General features: G+C 45.4%; 1 protein-coding gene across 3 annotated transcripts in view; it reads right to left on the bottom strand.

Annotated features, from left to right (window-relative positions):
• Positions 1-18,361, bottom strand: part of LRP4 (LDL receptor related protein 4) — an 83,401-nt gene that overhangs the window by 29,141 nt on the left and 35,899 nt on the right. For all 3 annotated transcript variants that reach the window (XM_037395249.1, XM_037395250.1, XM_037395251.1), the window contains exons 2-5: positions 13,093-13,239; positions 2,964-3,080; positions 746-859; positions 185-301 (exon numbers count right to left, since the gene is read on the bottom strand). In XM_037395249.1, the coding sequence (XP_037251146.1) occupies positions 185-301; positions 746-859; positions 2,964-3,080; positions 13,093-13,239 (495 nt within the window). The remainder of the gene's footprint in view (positions 1-184; positions 302-745; positions 860-2,963; positions 3,081-13,092; positions 13,240-18,361) is intronic.

Here is an 18,361-nt window from a genome sequence, read left to right as displayed (position 1 = left end):
GTAATGCAAGAGATAGACCGTTCTCTTGTGCCCTCTGGGGTAGGCAACAGAAGGCGGCATAGCTGCCAGTACAGTCAGGACTAACTTGTTTTTGATCTCTGCTGCAGAAAACATGCCAAACCCTAAGACAGGAGCAGGTCCAAAAGGCTATTTCCTGTGGTTACAAAGCAAGGAGAGCACTTACGGCAATTCTCTTCATCCGAGCCATCCTTGCAGTCTGTGTCACCATCACAGAACCAGTGCTCAGCTATGCAGCTACCATCGCTGCAACGGAACTCCTTCTCCGAACACTTTCTCATATCTGCAAAGACAGAAACGCAAACAAAGCCTTGGCTTTTCTCAGAGTACCCAGGAAACCACCAGACCATGCTCCCGAAGCTCCTAGGGCACCCACAACCAAGGCTGCTCATTAAACCATACATTCCCATGTCATGCAATGCCTGAGCAAAACCACCGCTGTTCATTTAACTGACAGAGTGCTGGATTCAATATGAATCCGCAGGACTTCACAATGGCATGCCAAGGAATAACACACCTCAAGTGATTTTTGCCTGGCAGGTAAGCCACACAGCCTGAGATCCCAAGCAGCCAGCCCTGGGAATGGAATATCCCGCAAGCCCAGCCCAGACAAGCCAGCTGTGAGCCTTCGCCATGCTCAGAGGATCCTAGAACTGCACAGGTTGGAGTCTGCACAACCCCTTGTAAAGCACTGGCAGGGCAGTATTTGTAGGGCCACGCTACTGACCGCACTGCTCATCACTGTTGTCACCGCAGTCGTTGTCACCATCACAGTGCCACAGGCTGCGGATGCAGTATCCGTTCTGACATGAGAACTCATCTTCCTCGCATTCCCGTGGAGCTGTAGGGACACAATGGAGATTAAGGTGAAGGCGAGGCAAGAAGATTCACCTCGCAGAACACCAAATCTGTGACGTGTTACAAATTGAGCAACATCTTCCAAGGACACCAGGGTGTTGGGAGAGCTGATTTCCCTTCCCTTAACAATATGATATTAGGGGCGGGGGGGGGGGTTGGGGGTGGAGGGGTAGCACAGAATATCGTATTGTGTGCAGGGCCACTGTGAGATTTCTTGAGTGTCTCTCTTCCACTCCACCCACAAGTCAATAGTACAGCAGGCTCCATAATTTGAGAACACAGGTTGGAAGTACCTGGAACAGAGAGACAGAGAGAATACCACCATGTGCTGGTATTCTAGCACAGCCCCAAGCCACGCTCAAGAGATCCCTGCACACAAAAAAGGCAGTCCAGGCTTTTTTTAAATAGAATTAATAGCCCCTATCATTATCTAACAAATAATTCCTGGTAGAATTATATCTCCACCTTCTTTTCACAATGCCAAAGCTATCTTCAAAGGAAATTGTTCACTGAAAAGGGAGAGAGAAAATGTAAATTTCCTCTTCTGGACACCTCAATATTTGCAGCCTCATTCCACCCTCTTTGCCAGTCTTCTAGGGAAGCTTGTCTGCAGAGCAGTGGGGAAAGGAAAGGGACTACAAAATTAGCACCTGAGGACCTCAATCCAACAGAAACCCTCCTCTGTTTACGTGCTAGTCTGAACAACCCCCTAGGAGTCTCTTCTTCACAGAATCTTGCCTTCCTCCTTTCCTTAGTCTCCAAAACTTTTGATCACACCCTTCTTCACTGTTGTCTTAGACACAAGGGCATACCAGCTTCTTCTGAAAAACAGAAGACCGAACAGACCCAGCCCTATATACCTTTTCTTCTATGAAAATATTTGAATAGACTATAAAACTGAGCTTAGTCCTGTGATCCAGAGCATCACATAGGATGTCAAACCCCTGAACCTGGCTTCCAAGCCCTCTACCCAAAAGGGCAGGCAAAGATCAGAGGCATACTGACCAAAAAGTGAATTCATTTCCATGCAAATACTGGATACTGAATACTTCACAGCTGAGAGCTTTATTTTTGCATTTCTTGCGATGTGATTCCTCCACCAAAGCCACTCTGGAGCACCATGCACACAACTTCTGTAGAATTCAAGGGCTGTAGCATGATGCTTATTAAGCAGCTGCAACCATCTTAACCAGGCAGCAGAACTGCTCTGCTCCTAAGTGCAGCCCGATGCCAGCCCTAGCGACCAGGGCAGTTTCAGAGAAGCTGAAGCTCCAGTGCTACATAACACGCCGGTTCTCTGGCACGTGCTGCCAAGTACGGACCTGACAGCTGGCTGTGGAGGAGAGGTGGATCCCCGAACACCTTTTGCTAACCAAAGCCAACCACAAGCAATGTTTGTCCTCAACAAAGGGGAAAGCAGAGGGCTGAACTCCAATGTCTCAGGCAAAATTCCCCTCCATTTTAATAATTCGTAGAAGCACAAGGCATTGCTCACAGCTAGCAGCCTGCCGTGGCAGCTCTTTTGAAGATGACACCTCACACGGCAGCCAGTCAAGTCAGCTTTCAGGGTAACCGGTGTCTGTGTGGGCAGCATCCCTACAGCACGTCCCTCTCCTCAGGGAGCTCTGTTTGAAGGGAGAGGATGCTGGGGACAGCCCAGCACAGCAGAAAAATCAGACAGTGGAACCTGAGGCCACAGGAAGCCAGCCAGACAGGCAGGGCAGGAGGATTTGGCAGGGGTTAGGTGTTTCCATGAACAGGGGACACACCAAGAGCTCAGAGCTCAGGGAAGTGCTTCATGGGACATTAACTAGCAAGGCTGCAGGGCATAAACGGTTCTCCAGCTGGATGGAGAAGCACCCCCTCCCCCAGTACCCGCAGCTGAACAGCAAGCCAGGTGCCAAGGCGGCAGGGCTGACGGACATCAGGTAAACATCTCTATCAGAGGCAGGGGTATAACTTAGTACAAGCCAAAGGTCTGATTCAGTGGATAAACTCTTACATTCCTGTAATAAAAAGAATCAACTTTCCCCAGCCATGGCAGGCAGGCACTGCACCCACCCTCTCCCCTCAGAGCGGTGACTTACGGCAGTCCTGTTCATCAGAATCATCCTCACAGTCGTTGTCTCCATCGCAGACCCAGGACCGGCGGATACACTTCCCGTTGTCACAGTGGAAGTCCAAGGGGGAGCAAGTGGGCAGCACTGCAACAGCAAAGAAACACCTCATGGAGCTGCAGCCAGCTTCCTTCCTGAAAGCAAAGCTCTCTCCCTCCTGAGGGAGGAGAGCTACACCTCTTCAAAACAAAAGACATAAAATTTCAATGGATGAGGAAGAGCTGTTCCTCAGATGGGGGGCCAGGGTAGGTCTGTAGCTTGGCATTCTCTCCTCTCCCCAGAGAAGTACTGACCTTTCCACAATAAAGTAGCCGCCACAATTCCCCACTGGGCTCCTTTTTTCTCTTTCATCCATAAGCCTGCTGTCCTCCCATAACGACACTTGTTTTATAGCAAGCAAAATTACATTATCAACATCTTTCCTGCATGCTTCCCAGTGCAGTCCATCCTGCAGCAAGTTCTTCGGAGTGAAAACCATCAGAAGCAATGCTTTTGGGAACAGGATTTTGTAAGGTACATGCTACAGTGTGCGTTCCAACATGGGGACTCTGCTAGCATTTTTTCTAACAAACCCGCAAGGAGCAGCTTAGCAGCAGGACTCCACTGCTGGGGATAATTTGCTGTGCCTCAGGTGTGGGCAACAGAGTGCAAACCCTGCTAGAGGTCTCCAGAAGGGACGGAGGAAGGGAGCAGACATGGGATGATGCTTGCCTACACAGGAGTCTGCTGGCAATGGAGTGGAACCACAAATCCACAGTGTTTGAAGAGGCCTGGAGCAACAAAGCTGGAATTCAAGGGGGAGCACCAGCCCTGTCCTTCCCCCCACAGATGAGAGGAACACTCAATCCTGGGAGGTTCATGCTTTTAAGTGCTGCCAGCTGTGGTAGGGAAGGGGCTGCACAAGACTGTTCCCGACAGGTGTGTTCTCCAAAGAACAAGGTTCGCTCAGCGATGCGAAGGGGCGAGGGCTGGAGAGGCTAGTGCCTGAAACCCTTTCATCCCAGCCCAGCTTGCTGACAGCTTCTCCCATCTGTCACCAGGTGGGCCAGCCCTCCTCTGCTATGCTGCTACTTCTTCCCTGCCAACACGATCCTGGAGGTGGGAGCGCAAGGGGAGGGAGGCGGGTAAAAGAAGAAGGTGAAGACAGCAGCCACGCACACAAGGAGGATTTAATAAAGAAAACAAATAGTCACATTTTCAGCTTTTCCACCTTCCTCAACCCTCCATTTCCCCCCAGCCCCGGACCGCTGCCAACATCCTATGAAGGCAGTATGGAGGATACCGTACAGCAGAATCATTCACTGCTCTCCACAGCAAGTCCTCCAACATTTCTCACCCAGGGCCCATCCTAAACGCCTCCCACCCTAAGAATAACTAGGGCAGTTAAATTCAGGCTTGCTCTAACGTATCTTTATCTAACCACAAATTTGGATCACCGTCTCAGCTGTTCCTGCAGCATGGCAGGTGTAGGCATCTGTGTATCTGAGAGGGCATCACTGCTCTCCACACTGAACCCTGCACTATGTGACAAAATACACAATCTGGCACTGCCCTTGGGAAAAGGTTCTTCCCGTCATGTCCAGGATGCCCCAAGCAGATACACATCCAGGTCAGATCCAACTGCTTCGAGGCCCCAGAGAGGTACAAAGGTGGGAGGAAGCACACACATCTGCATTTTTACCCCACAGGTTTGACAGCACCCTGGTCTTCCAATGGCTGACCTGTTTCTGGACAACGTGCTTTCCCCGAGCACCCTTGTCCTGCTGCATCAAAACAGACAGGGAGCTTCCCTTTCTTCCCCAGGTCACGCAAAAGGAGAAAACACTCCAAACTTTGCTTCCAAACAAAACCAAGATGGATTTTTGGATTCAGAAGGGTCAGTCCCACAGATCGGCCCTCTCACCCCCAAGCGCAACTTCCATATGTCGCACGCTGAGCAAACCTTCCCTGGCCTCAGCTGCAGTTTCAGGACTAAGACCATCCCCCCAGCATATGCTTTTCTCTCTGCTCTCCCGGGTCCCAGCGTGACTAATCACCAAAGGACTGCACAGGAGCCACCTGGAAGGGAATTTGCCTGCTGACTCTCCAGGGGAGAATTCTTCAGGCTCCCAGAGGGTTAGGCCATTAGCGCTGGTTCAGAGCCGATACCATTATCCCACTGAACTGCTGCATCCCTTCATGAGGTAGCGACACAACATGAAATTCCACCCCTACAGGGAGCAATTCAGCCAATTTCATACTCCTTGCTAAATATAAAAATTGAGCTTTGAGCACAGGGGAGCAGGGGGAAGAGGGTGAAACACAAACTGCCACATACAAAGGAGAACCTAATTCCCACCCCAGCAGACAGCAAGTGTGTGCCAGCTCAGACAACACCAGGGGGGAAATAAATCCCCTTCTACAGGAGCTCCTCTTTAAAGTATGAAGAAAAAACACAAACCCACTTAAGACCAAAAAAACCTAATGAATGAAGGCTGATGTCTCACAGACCAGAGGAACTGCCAATGGGATCAGGGCAGGGATCCACGCAAGCTTGTAACCTGAATCTAATAATGGTCAGAAACAGATGCTCCAAAGGAAAATGCAAGAGATTCTGGGAGCAGCTCTCCCACCAGGGCAGTCTCTTCCTAAGCATCCCCCTCCCCTGCTCCGCCTTCCCAATCCACAATCCCTCCTCCCCATTAAAAAGCAAACTGCCTACGCAGAAGCATTCCTGTGTTTCTTTCTATTCATTCTAAACACATCGGGCTCCAGTTCCACTGCACAGCCCTTTGCTCTAGGGTTGTTATTATTCAGCCTTTCTGTTGGTCATTTATTACTTCGTATTTTGATGACTTTTATTTCTATGGAGTTAAAGCTGAGGGCATACCACTAGCCCACGGTTAATGTTTAGTACTGTTGTAAATATATCCAAAGTATTTAGAAATTTGAAGTTAAGAGGAAATTCAAACGTTAAGAGGTCACACTTAGGACATTCAAACAACCTCCACTATATTTTGTCCTGACAGCGCGGAGCAGCTATACAATTTGGTAAGTGTATTGCTTTATGTCATGTAACTCATTTTAAACGCCATACTTCCATGGTCAGAAGAGTACATGGCAACACGAATGAAACAGCAGGAACTCTTCACTGCCAGAGGTGGGGCAAGACCTCTCTTGACAAGCCAGATTTGCATCGAGAAGACTGGAAACGGAACCCCTATATTCTCCTCCCAGCTTGATATTGAAGCTGGCGTGACCATGGGACAATTGTGTCTCTTTAGCTGCGCTCCCCCCACCTGTAAATTGAAGGGCATTGATTACCTCCCGAGAAAGCTGCAAGTCCTCCATAGGCACTGATTCCACTGATGAGAAAGTCATCACAGATCGCACCAACATGCTTTCCCCACTACTCATAGCAGGATTACGAAATACAACAGTAAACACAGTTAAGCCTCATCCCCTCTTCCCTGCTCAATTCCAGCTTGAGCGCTCCATAGCCATGCAAAGAAACAGTATTTTCCTAAAAGAGATGAGCAAAGGCAAGTCCCAGGATGAAGACAGACAAACGCCCCGGCAGAGACCGACCTGCCTCGCCAGGCAGGGCCGAGAGGCAGGATGGGGAGCAGGCTCGAGGAAGGGGAGCGGTGGGAAGAGCAAGGCTGGGCAGCGACAGCCCAAGAGAGCACATCTGTCAACTGACAGTGAGCAACACAAAAAGGCCTTTGAACTTCCAACCATTTCCCTGAGCTCATCCCCCTGCTTGGTCACACTGGACATCATCCAAGGTTTCAGCAAAGCTAGGTCTATCGTAAGCCTGCTATTCCTCCCCCTCTCCCAACTCCTATTACACAGGGCATTCTTTTATGGCCGAGCAGAAGGGGAAGGGGGAGGGCGGGGGGAAAAGGGAAGTTTATAAGGTGAAACGCAGACTGAATCACGTCCCACTGTCCTTTGAACGCTTCATCCCTGCTGCCTGTGGTGAGCAGGTTGCTTTGTACCCAAGGACAGCAAGCAGCTGGTGTTCAAAGCTCTGGAGCACAGTGATTTGAACAATACTGCTTGTTTAATTAGATAAACTCTCAGTCATCTGAAGAATGCAAAATTAATTTTTAAAAGTAAATACAAACTAAAAGAAAAAAAAATATTAATGCTACGTATGTTAAGAGACAACTGCAGCCTGACCTCCAAGTATGTCCACACTCATGTACGTGTGTCCTGGTTTCAGCTGGGATAGAGTTAATTTTCTTCTTGGAACATTCTTCTGTGAGCACATACACACACAAACATAGATCTGTTCGCCAAGATCTGCAGCACAGTGGGCAGTAAGTCCAGAAACAAGAATAAAGGACGATAGTCCACTCCCCAGAAGAAATAGGAGACACTGGATTTTAGTAACTACATTTTGGAAAGTCTAGCTCCAGGATAACATAAAATGTTTCCAATCGCACTGCTGGACAGTATTTAAGGACGTTGCTGGTTAAAAGAAAAAAAATAATTAAATAAAGAAAAAAATTAAAACAAGACTATCAGCACCCAATCTTTCACAGCCCTTTGATCACAAGCGCTGTGCCCGAGGGGCACTGCATTAATTCTGATGCCTTTTAAAGGAAACACGCATAACTCCAAGCCCAATAAAATGACAAAGTGTGGTTGCAGATACGGAACTGGTGTCTTTTCAAGAGAAACTTGAACTCTTGACATGAGTTCCTAATTAGTAAAACTTGAAGATTAGAAGTGAGGCTTCACCTGAGCTCTCGCATCTGAGCTCATGACTGGTGATTAAGTGAAAGTCAGATAGGAAGGGAGGAAGAGGGAAGATCATTCTTGTAAAGTTTCCATTAATTCTAGTAAAATACCCGTGAGATTTTTATCCTCACATGACCTCAAAAATTCTTCTGTGGGACTGATAAGCAGGCTACAGTGATAGCCCTGTTCCTGGTAAGGAAGAGACCCTCTGGGGCCTGAATAAGTTGTAGCTCAACAAGAACTGCCTACATTTCCCAATGAGATGGGAACAATGGACCACTTCCATTAAGCTTTAAGGTAAAAGGAGTAAATTCTTCAGTCCCTTTAAATGAAAAAGTATTGTACCACCGTGCATAGAGCTAAGCAAGCAAGCCTTCGTCCCAAGGAGCTACACATTTCCAAGCTGATTACGTATGCTACAGATCCAAAATTCAGAGCAAGGCGGCTGTACTGGGGGATGGTTACAGGGGGATTTGGCATATCTTAGGAGAAAGAGAACAATTTCTCAATCCTCAGGCCAAGTTTACTCAGTTGTCCTTTCACCCCTGCCACGGGAAGTAAGGCTCATTCACACCACGCTGGACTTCAAAGGACACGCGGGAGGGCAGAATGAAAACCATTCCTCCGCTCGCACGCGGCTTGCCTTAGGGACAGTCCAAAGCAGCCTCTGTTGGCAGAGGGCAGGAAGGCAGCTGAGCTACTCTGTGCATGTGTAGCAAGGGCTTCCAAGCCAGACACTGTCACCGAGCCAGAGCTGATACCAGAGAAACGTCTACGAAGCTGGCGTGACAGCTGGGAGGTTGCTTATTACTATTATTACTACAGAACTCTGGCTTGTAAACATGATCCAGAGCAGGAAGCAAACATGTCACGGAATAATTGGCTCCCATCACGGCAGGGCTTCAGATCTGCAAGAAAAACTGTTCCTGTCACAGCCAGGTGAGCAGAGGCAGGGCTCTCCAGAAAACAATGGGAAAATACCTGGAGACAGACATTCCAAGGATACCAATCCAGGTGGAAAATGTCTGGGGTGTGCAGAAAGAGCAACAGCTGATAAAAAAACATAGTGCAACTCAATCAGAAAGTGGGAATTTGTTTTATAGTTCACAACAGAACATTAAAAAAAAGGGGGGGGGAACAAAACCAAAACACACCACATTTTAAAAATTTCTCTCAAAACTGAAAATCTCTCTCAAATGGAAGAAGTATTCCCTGTGTCTGCTCTTTTTTTTCTTAGCTTCAGCTCCTCTCACTCACTGCCAAGTATCTTGCCTTTTTTTTTCAAACACAGTGTGTTTCAAGCTATCTGTTATTCTTCGACTGAAATGATACATTACCAGTTCAAGACTAGAAAAAATTAATAGAGAACTTAGTAAACTCCAATCAACTACTCAAGCATATGCAGTGCTATATGGACGCAGATGCAAGATTGAATCTTGACTTGCTAATGTAATTTTCACCTTTTCTCCTATCCCATGTCTCACTCTTGCTTAATTAGGAGTCCAGCAGTCCAATGTCTTCCCGTCCTCTCCCTTTCCCAAGGAAGTAGACAGAACTCTCCCAGGAACTCATTCTTGTCATCATATCAGCTTACAGTATACAGATGAGCTGACAGACTGAAGGAAAAGCAGACCTTGAAACAAGCATGGTTGCAGCTTTATTTCTCTGGAAAGTTAGGACATTCACAGGAGAAAAAAGAAAATCCTGTAACTCTGTAAAACTAGCTTGCAGCAGACCAGTGTAAACGTGGGATTCCTTGCAATTGTTTCTGTCCGTACCTCTGATCAGAAACATCTACTTGATATTATAATTCTGGTCTTTAAAACTCAGAGCTGTACTTCCATTTCAGCTGAAAAAGAATCCCAACAGCTCTAGCATCTCAGAAGAGTCCATATACGTGGTTGCACAGACTTAGGTTTGTGAGTCAGAACAAACCACTGGGCTCAACCCAGCACGAAGACTAGCCCCACTGTTTTTGAGGAATCTCACTAGTTTTTTAACTAGAACTTTAATACATCTGTGGCTTGTAGGATGACTTCATCAGGACAACTCAAACCTACAGCTCAGTATTTGCATTAAGAAGTTCACCTTTATTTTAATATTAATTTATTTTAATTTGTATTAAAAAGAAATAAAAAATAAATCAAGTTCAAACAGAGAAGTTTGGACAACAGAGAAGTTGTCCAAAATTTCACTCCAACCAGAATTCTGTATGCATGTCACAGACAGATGGCCGGGGAAGGGAAGAAAATCTCACGTAATATGTGCAAGCATCAGTGCTGATTTGCAAGAAGCTTAAACTGATTTAAAGCTGTAGCTGCTGTTCCAAGGGGCTCACACCCCACCCCTGCTCTCACACTCCTGCTGCTTTCTTTATGCTTGGCACAGCCAGCAAACAGATCAAACGGAAGGTTAACCCCACAAATGAGTACACCTTCACAAGGCTCCGGTATGACAAATAAAAGAGAGGGATTCGGCAAGTGATCTGCTCTAGCAAAAAGTTTTCAGTGCAGTAACATCTAAGCAAGACAGGACATAGCACAGACAACTACCATGATCCTACACTGCAGAGCTGATCTAGTTCTTAGAAGCTGACAATATCATCACATACCTGGACTCGCAATGAGCAGACACTCACGACAAGATTCAGCAGGCTCAAAGGAGTAAGTGTTCCTAGGGCTCCTCCACTGCAACCTTGCATATCCGTGAAGCCACGCACTTACCATTTCTATAGAGTCCTTAGCTCCGTTGCTTAACTTTTAATTTTGCTTTCTTCTTTCCACTGAATTGCACTTAAAAGTACTTCTGGCTGTCAGCTGAAAACGGTCCCCTCTTTGTATTTATTCTATTACAATGAAATATTTAAAAATGCAGCTCATATACTAGTCCTTCCCCTTGCATCACTTTTCTGCTCTGTATAAATGCAGCTCTTTATCTCCCCTCCTGTCTTGTGAAATCCTGCTCTGCGCATGCTGGTTTACTTCTCCCACCAAACTGCAGAGACCTACAGCACAAGTTGTTTTCTGAATAAGATGTTCAGACATTCCCATCTTACACATGCTGTTTTCTAGACAGCTCCCTTTGCTTCAGTCTTCTCCCTCCCTTTGCCTTGTTAGAAACTGTTAATTAAAGAAGGCAGAAGTCAACCCCATTCCCTACATTCTCTGTCTCACTTGGCTGTCTGCCTCTACTTCATGCACTTCCCAAACTCCAGTGCCTGACAGCACCAGCAGATTGATTGCAGTTCACTACTACTTCCTAGTTTGCACAGCTTCCATTCAAATCTGTATAGACCAGATTTCCTTCAAGTATTAGGGGTATGCCATAACGACAGCACTACTGTGCAAGACCAAAAGGTTCCTCTTGCCCAGGCCATGGAGATAGACAGGGTGCCAAGATGCAGATGCCTAGAGAAAGGGTGTAAAAACATAGCATGCAAGGAAATTTCTTCCTCAGAAGACAAAATCTGCCTCTTTTTGTAATACAAAGGCTTCCCAAACAAGAGGTGGCATACTCACCTTTAACAGCCCTCAGAGGATTTTAGATCCATAACCTTTTCTGATTGCTATCTGAGAACATTTGAAATTTCAGAATCGATGTTTTGTGGCAAGGAGATCCACAGCTGAAGTATATGTTGTATGAACAAGCAACTCGTTAGCTTTGAACCATCTCCTGCCAGAACCTGTGGAAGGCCTTACCCCTCCTGCCCCCAATCCTACCACACCTGCTTCATTTAAACACCTTTGGTGCTGGATTTTGTTGAAGCGCAAAGTAGACCTTATTGACAAGTATCTCCTGTCTAAATCATTACTGACTCTCTCGCTCCCTCGCAGCGTTCCAATGGATTTGTGAAGCATGACTTCCCCTTATAAACACCACTCCCCACCCCCCACAAACCCAACTAACACACCAAAAAACCACACAATAAACCAGCCCTCCAATTCCTCTCCCCCACCCTACTCCAAAAAAACTTAAAAAAAACCAAACAAAACACAACACCACCTGTGCTCAGTAAGAAGCCAGCAAAACCAGTTTAGTTATTGGATATTCCTTACCTCCTCAAGCCCCTTATTCCTGCTCAGCTTCCCCTTTTCAGCCTGTGCCGTTGAGTCCAGCCTCCTCTCTCCCACTCTTTTCAGACTTTTAATATTATCTTTTCAGTTCCCAGCTCCTCATCTCCTCTTTCTTAAGTATGGCAAGTTCCCAAATTCTTTTCTTTGTTTGATGTAATCACACAGGTTTTCCTTCCACTTTCTTTGATTTCTCCAGTTAAGGTCACTTCCTTGCCCAATAACCCTTTCACTAATCATCTTTAAACCAAAGACTGATCACCTCAGTTTGCAGGTAACCTATTTTTCAAACCCCCATTTTTCAGCCAAGCCTTCCACGTTGCTCACTATTTGCAAAATTCTAAGAAACATGAAGTGAGAAGAAATTTTCACAAAGCTGGGTTGAGATCTCCCACACTTAAGGAAGAAGAGATTCTCCAAAACAGTATCTCAAAGGTGAGGAAAGCTCCTTTCCTTACAGCAGTCAGCAGTGGAATTCAGGGAAGGCTAGGGAAACATCCAACAGAGGAAGACAAATCCCTCAGTCACGTTCATTGACAGCAGCCTTACTTCTTCAGCTCTAGGGAAACTTTCAGGAAAGGAGTTGCAGGAAATTGGGCCTTTTTTTCTACCCTTTTCAATTCTACCACGGTCTGTAGAATCCAGAGAGATGAGGTAAGAAAGCAACTTACTTGAGGCTCCAGGAGAGAGGTTTTCTCTATTCATCTCTGTCACGCCAAACCCACCAACAGTGACACTTCTCAGTTCTCACCTGGCTGGGCTGAGCTACACGAATGCTGACACTGTGCATACAGAGTAGCTCCAAGGTAACTTCTCTCAGCAGATCCTAAGAGCATTGAATTTTATTACAGTGTTTACCTTTCCCTCCAGGAAAGGTAAGGGCAGCCAAGACAGAAACTAGAACGTTACTTAAGAGGGCAGACACCCTCAATACACTTCCTCACGCCACTTATTTATTTTCCATTAATATTTACAGCAAAACCATATAATTTAGTTCACAGAGCACTTTTGCAAGGGTGGGAAAAGAGAGGTACTTCCATCCGTCCCTCCTCTCCATCTAAAACATTCACATCCAACAGCTACCTGAAACCAACCGCAAAAGGCAGAGCTGGGCATTCACTGTGCTTTGCGTCAGTGGATGCTGGCTCTGTTAGACCGAGTACTGAAGTCAGCCAAAAGTATGTTATCTACAGTCTTAAACACTCGTCACACGAAAACTAGGTGCCTATAAAGAAGCACCTGCAGGGAGAAAGTTAAGGCATTCGATTTCCACAAACACAAGTCAAAAATGGTTTCCTTACTGCAGCCATCTTCGTCACTGTGGTCCCCACAGTCATTGTCACCATCACATTGCCACTGGGCAGGGATGCACGTGCATTCACCAAAAGCACTGACAGCACATGTGAAATGATTACGTCCACAGGAGCATTCGGTGCTACTTGTAACACCTGGAAAGGAACAAACAAAGAAAAAAAAGGTAATTTTGAGAGATCTGGTTTAGGGTAAATGCATTAAATACAAAGCGACATAATAATTCTTCTCCATGATCACACTAAATGTATGAACACACACTTAGCTGCAAAGGGAACCATTCACCCCCCTGGTGCTGCTGAAATAGGAGATCGAGCGCAGTTTCCTGGAATGGGGCTATTTGAAGGCAATGGCAAATAGCAACCTGCCAAAAAGAGACTTGGGAATCAGCTGAAAAATGACTTGACACTAGTCACAACCACATTCAAGGAATCCCAGGTATCAGAACACTTTTTATTTTACAGACTCGGTCGTCTCCAAGAGCACAGTGCTGCTGCTGCTCCACCTAGTCCTGACACCACAACAGAAAGGGCAGCAAAGATTTTACTTCAGAGAATTATCTAGGATCTTCTCAGACCCTGAACTTTCTAGATGCAAATCTTTTACATGTCACTTCTAACATTTCATCAGACTCCAGTGAAAGAAAAGAAAAATAATCCTTTCTTATTTATCTGTAGAGATTAAACTGTGACATTACCCCATGCATAACTGACATACATAAAAGAGAAGAGCATTTTCAACTCTACAAAGTGGCCAAAAGAAAATGCAGTCCAAATGTCAATATATAATCTGACAACAACATTTTTTTCCAGCCTTTAAGTCACCTTAAGGAGCTCCCAACCCTTTTCTCTCCTCTCCCAGCTGCAGAACAATACTCCACACAACTCTTGACTCTCACCCCTGTGCAAATGCAACTAGTTATAGTATTATCCCACATATTCTCTTAATAAATCTGTGCCTTGAGAGACAACAGGCTATAGCCTACCGCTCGAAAAGGAAAAGGTCACGCCTGAACTTCTGTCTGACATTATCTAGACAATCTATATAATCAATATCACTGTTAAACAAATGCTTATTCTATCAATCAGCAACCCCCTGAGGTTAGTCTGTGACTGGATTCTTTTTTGCATGGTTCCTTCTGTATGCAATTCTAACCAACCTAAAGCTCTCAGATTAAACAATATATCATAGGGAATGCAGTACAGAGGGATACCTGCCCCAAGCGGGAGTTATATACATCCTGAACTATTTCCAAATTTTTTAATCTCATTTCTTACATCTAGTGTATCACTGATGAACCACCATGTGCTGTAGCAACCTAAGCAAAAAAAAAAGAAAAAACCTCAAAATTTTCTTATTTTCCATTCTAATTGAGAAAAGCTGTAACTGCAAAACTGTATGTAACTATTCTGCAATTCTCTCAACAGCAGAATTCCCTCCAGCAGATACATCCACTCATGCAAGTTAAGCTAATACTTTGGTTTGGAGGGGATGCACTTCTTCCTGGCAGAAGAATTCCATGATAAACTCCTTCTGCAACAAAACTGGCTGAGGAGGTTCCCGTCGGTCTCCGCTGCCTGCTCCCAGCTGCTACACTGCAGCTTGCAAGACCTTGCTGCAACATGCCAAGCACATCCACAAGCTGCTGAATTGGGCCAGCCAGGTTGGTTGTGGGACCTCCCTTCACAGACTGCCATGCCTGTAAGAACCTTTTATTCTTTCCCCCATCTCCGCTACAAGTTATCTTTAAAAGGTTTAGTAGAAAACATCCATGTCAAGGTATTGCTGTATCAGCTAGACAAAGCGGCCAATATCTGGTGTAACGAGGGACAGAGGCAGGAAGAATGTAAGGTGAAAAAGGAACAGGGAGAAGGAAAGGTAAATGAAAGAGGACAGAGTGGTCAGGATCCTCAAAGGACTTAGCGGGTATGGCCTGGGCAAAGGCTGACTCAAAAAAGACGGCGAGTGGGTGACGTAGAGTCAGAAGGCGAAAGAAGCAGCATAGACATCCCTAAAAAAAAGCAATGCATCATCTATGCAGCATATCCAACTGTTAGAAATAAACACAAGGAAACTCAGAAGAACCACAAACCTCCCCAAAAATCTAACAGGTTCCTCTAAACTGGCAGCACAGGAAATTCGGGACAAGCCACCTCCTGCTGTTGCCTACCACTATACAGAAAGGCAGAACTAGCTGTATATTACATATGAGGTAGCTGCTGTTTAAATCACCTTTTCCAAAGCAATTTTTCTCCACTATCCTCAACACTACCCCAAAGCACTGATCCCAGCTACTTTAAGCTCCAATACCCCTTCCTGTTGGAGTACACCAAGACAATCATCATCCTCATTACCCCTAGAAAAAGACAAATGTAAAAGTACTAGTGACAGGCTGTGCCTGGCCCACGCTCCACCATGTCCCAGGGTAGCTTCACCAACAGGAAATGATCAAACATCAAGGCAAACAATTCTTAAATTAGGGGAATATATTTAATAATTTATTTCTGGATAAGCATAAATGAGAGCATTGGGGAAAGAGTAAAAGTGAGCTATTTTAGCTCCTGAATAGCAGCATGGATGTACAGCTCTGCAGCAGCACAGAAAGAATTAGTGCAGCTGTCCCAATCTGCAAACTGCAACTTAATCTGCTGTATTGTCAAACACACAGTTATCTTCAAAAGTTGCTATTAGTACCAGTTTACATATATATATATACACACACACACACACACACGTATTAAATCTGTTCTTCCCACCTCATTGAAGCTGCTCTGATCAATCGTCTCTGATTTGTGTTTTTACCATGCCACAGAATCTGCTGGAAGCTGAAGGAGATGTTATGACCCAGATAACACCACTCTCATATGCACTAGCCTCTATCTGTAGCACTATTATATAAACATACTTTGCTTAACCAGTCCAATTTACGACCTTTGTGAGTCTAATGCTTTGTGTTGTGTGACCTTTAGAGTAACTAACCTTCTAGTCACTATAATGATCCATTTTATAAACGATGATTTACCCTAGTCTTAAACTTGGACAAGTAAAGCACACTATTGTTCAGAAAGCACGCTAATTCCAGCCTCTAAACAATACCAGCAGAACCAATCCTGGGTGACTACTCTTTATCCAGTAAAAAGAACAGCTTGAATGAAACCTGGGACGACCCCCTGCAGACAGCAGGAATTTTCTCAATGATTTCAATGTGGATAGTGTTTCACCCTTGGTGTCCCATGGTTACTTCCCAGTGCTCAGAGCTCTGGTGACATTACCTTGTAACTGTATCTGTAACAGTAGAGGGCCAGGAAGGATGAAGACGAGAAGTGTGTTTTCTCCGGCTCCCTCAAAGACCAGCGGAAATAGTGCACTTGGTGCGAGAAGCCTCAATGAAAGACTCTAACATCGAGCTCCCGTTGAACGTAGGGAGTGTGGGACAGAAGACTAACCAAGCGCGCACACAAACCTCCAGTGTCACGTTTCAATCCCAGTTAGCCAGGGGTCCAGAAACAGGACAGAAGTCAGCCCTTGCTGTTCAAGCAACTGGACCAACAATCAAAGCAGACATATCTACTTACATTTCTGCACATTCTTCTGAAGCAGGACCAATGAGATGTACCTCTGGGCTTAGCCAGGGCAAATGTTTTACCTAAAACTTTCCATCACACTGCAGGCTTGGACATTTTACCAACTCTCTATACTCAAAAAATCGCTTCACTTATACAAGAGGCAAAACCCCAACATATTTTAACAACGCAATGTATACAAAATACACAAAAGCTAAACAGAAGCATAGCCAGGTGCTGAGCTGCCACCACTCAACTTCCCTGGCCTCTCGATACCTCGTGTGGCCACCACACAACCTTCCTACTCTCTCACTTGCCCATAGGTACAGGCAACCAAAAAATCATCTTCACTGGCTGCAGGCTGGTTTCCTCCAGATGCGATAGCAGCAGGATCCGGTAGCCAAACAGTTTTCATAGCGAAGTATTATATAAAAAGCCTCCAGATTTTAAAAACAAGAAGTCAGCCTAAACACAGGCCTCGTACTTAACATTTGCCATCACCTTAAATTTAGCATGGCACGTCAGTTTCTTTAGATTCCTTCCAAACACCCTCCCCATCTTCATGTTTATCTAACAAATGAAACATGTCCTGAGGGAGGGTGGTTTCCCCCACCCCTCTCACCCTTAAAAAGATAGTTAGGATCTTTGTAATTTTATGTCTAAAGTTGGCAAAACAGTTATGTCATTTCTGGCTGAAAAGCAAAAGTAAATAACTACCCTGTTATTTCTGCAGATCTTTCTTTTGCGGGGAGGGTAGGGGAGGTTGCTTAATCAATAAATTGTTACTCCTCCTTTTTTTTCTTTTTTTTTTAAACCCCTCTCCCCCCACAACTCTTCATTAGGTCAAACAGCCCATAAAGAAAAACCTAATATACAAAGCTTCATTTTGCTGCTGAGGTCCCTTGCTCAGAGCTCAGAGCTGTTACAGAACAGCCCTGTATTTGCCAGAGATCCACAGAAACATCGACATTACAAAGGAAGCTTAAGCAGACAAAATAATTACTAAATTGAACTCTGTAGCCTTTGTTTCTGTTAGGGACCGCAGATTTCTAGAGGAGAGTGAAAACACTGTTTTAAGTCCTGATGGCATGTTTTTTTCCAAAAGAAGATATGCTAATTCTATTTTCAATAAAAATAATGACAGATGGCAGCTCTTACCACTATTTTATAGCAATTCAACCTTCTACGGGCTGTTGCTTCATCATGGAATCACACAACAGCCCAGGCTGGAAGAGACCTGGAAAGATCACCTGGTCCCACCTTCTGTGGGAAAGGGAGCCTAGATGAGATTGCCTAGCACCCTGTTCCATCACGTCTTGAAACCTACAGCAATGGGAGCTCTACCACATCCCTGGGAAGGCAGTTCCAGTGAATGGATGTTCTTACAGTAAAAAAATTTCTTTCTTAACGTTGAAAGAAACACATTCCTGCTCTTCAGGATCCATCAGCTCTGCCAGGCCCTGGCAGCATTCTAGCAATAGCAGGATTTTCTCACAGTCCTGTAATATGGATGAAGTTTCCTCAACTGGATGTTGACCAAGAATACTGCATGAACAACTGCCAAAGATCTATGGTCAACACCATGCTGCCTTTCCACATTGTCTTTCTTTCCAGGTCCCAAGAACCAACTACATAAGACACTCTTCCACTCAATGCCACCCTGTTAGTGGCATCTTTTCCCCTTCATCCAAACACA

The sequence above is a fragment of the Falco rusticolus genome, chromosome 7 (genome assembly GCF_015220075.1).
Source record: "Falco rusticolus isolate bFalRus1 chromosome 7, bFalRus1.pri, whole genome shotgun sequence".
NCBI classification, from domain to species: Eukaryota; Metazoa; Chordata; class Aves; order Falconiformes; family Falconidae; genus Falco; species Falco rusticolus.
This window is presented reverse-complemented; position numbering and strand designations above follow the sequence as displayed.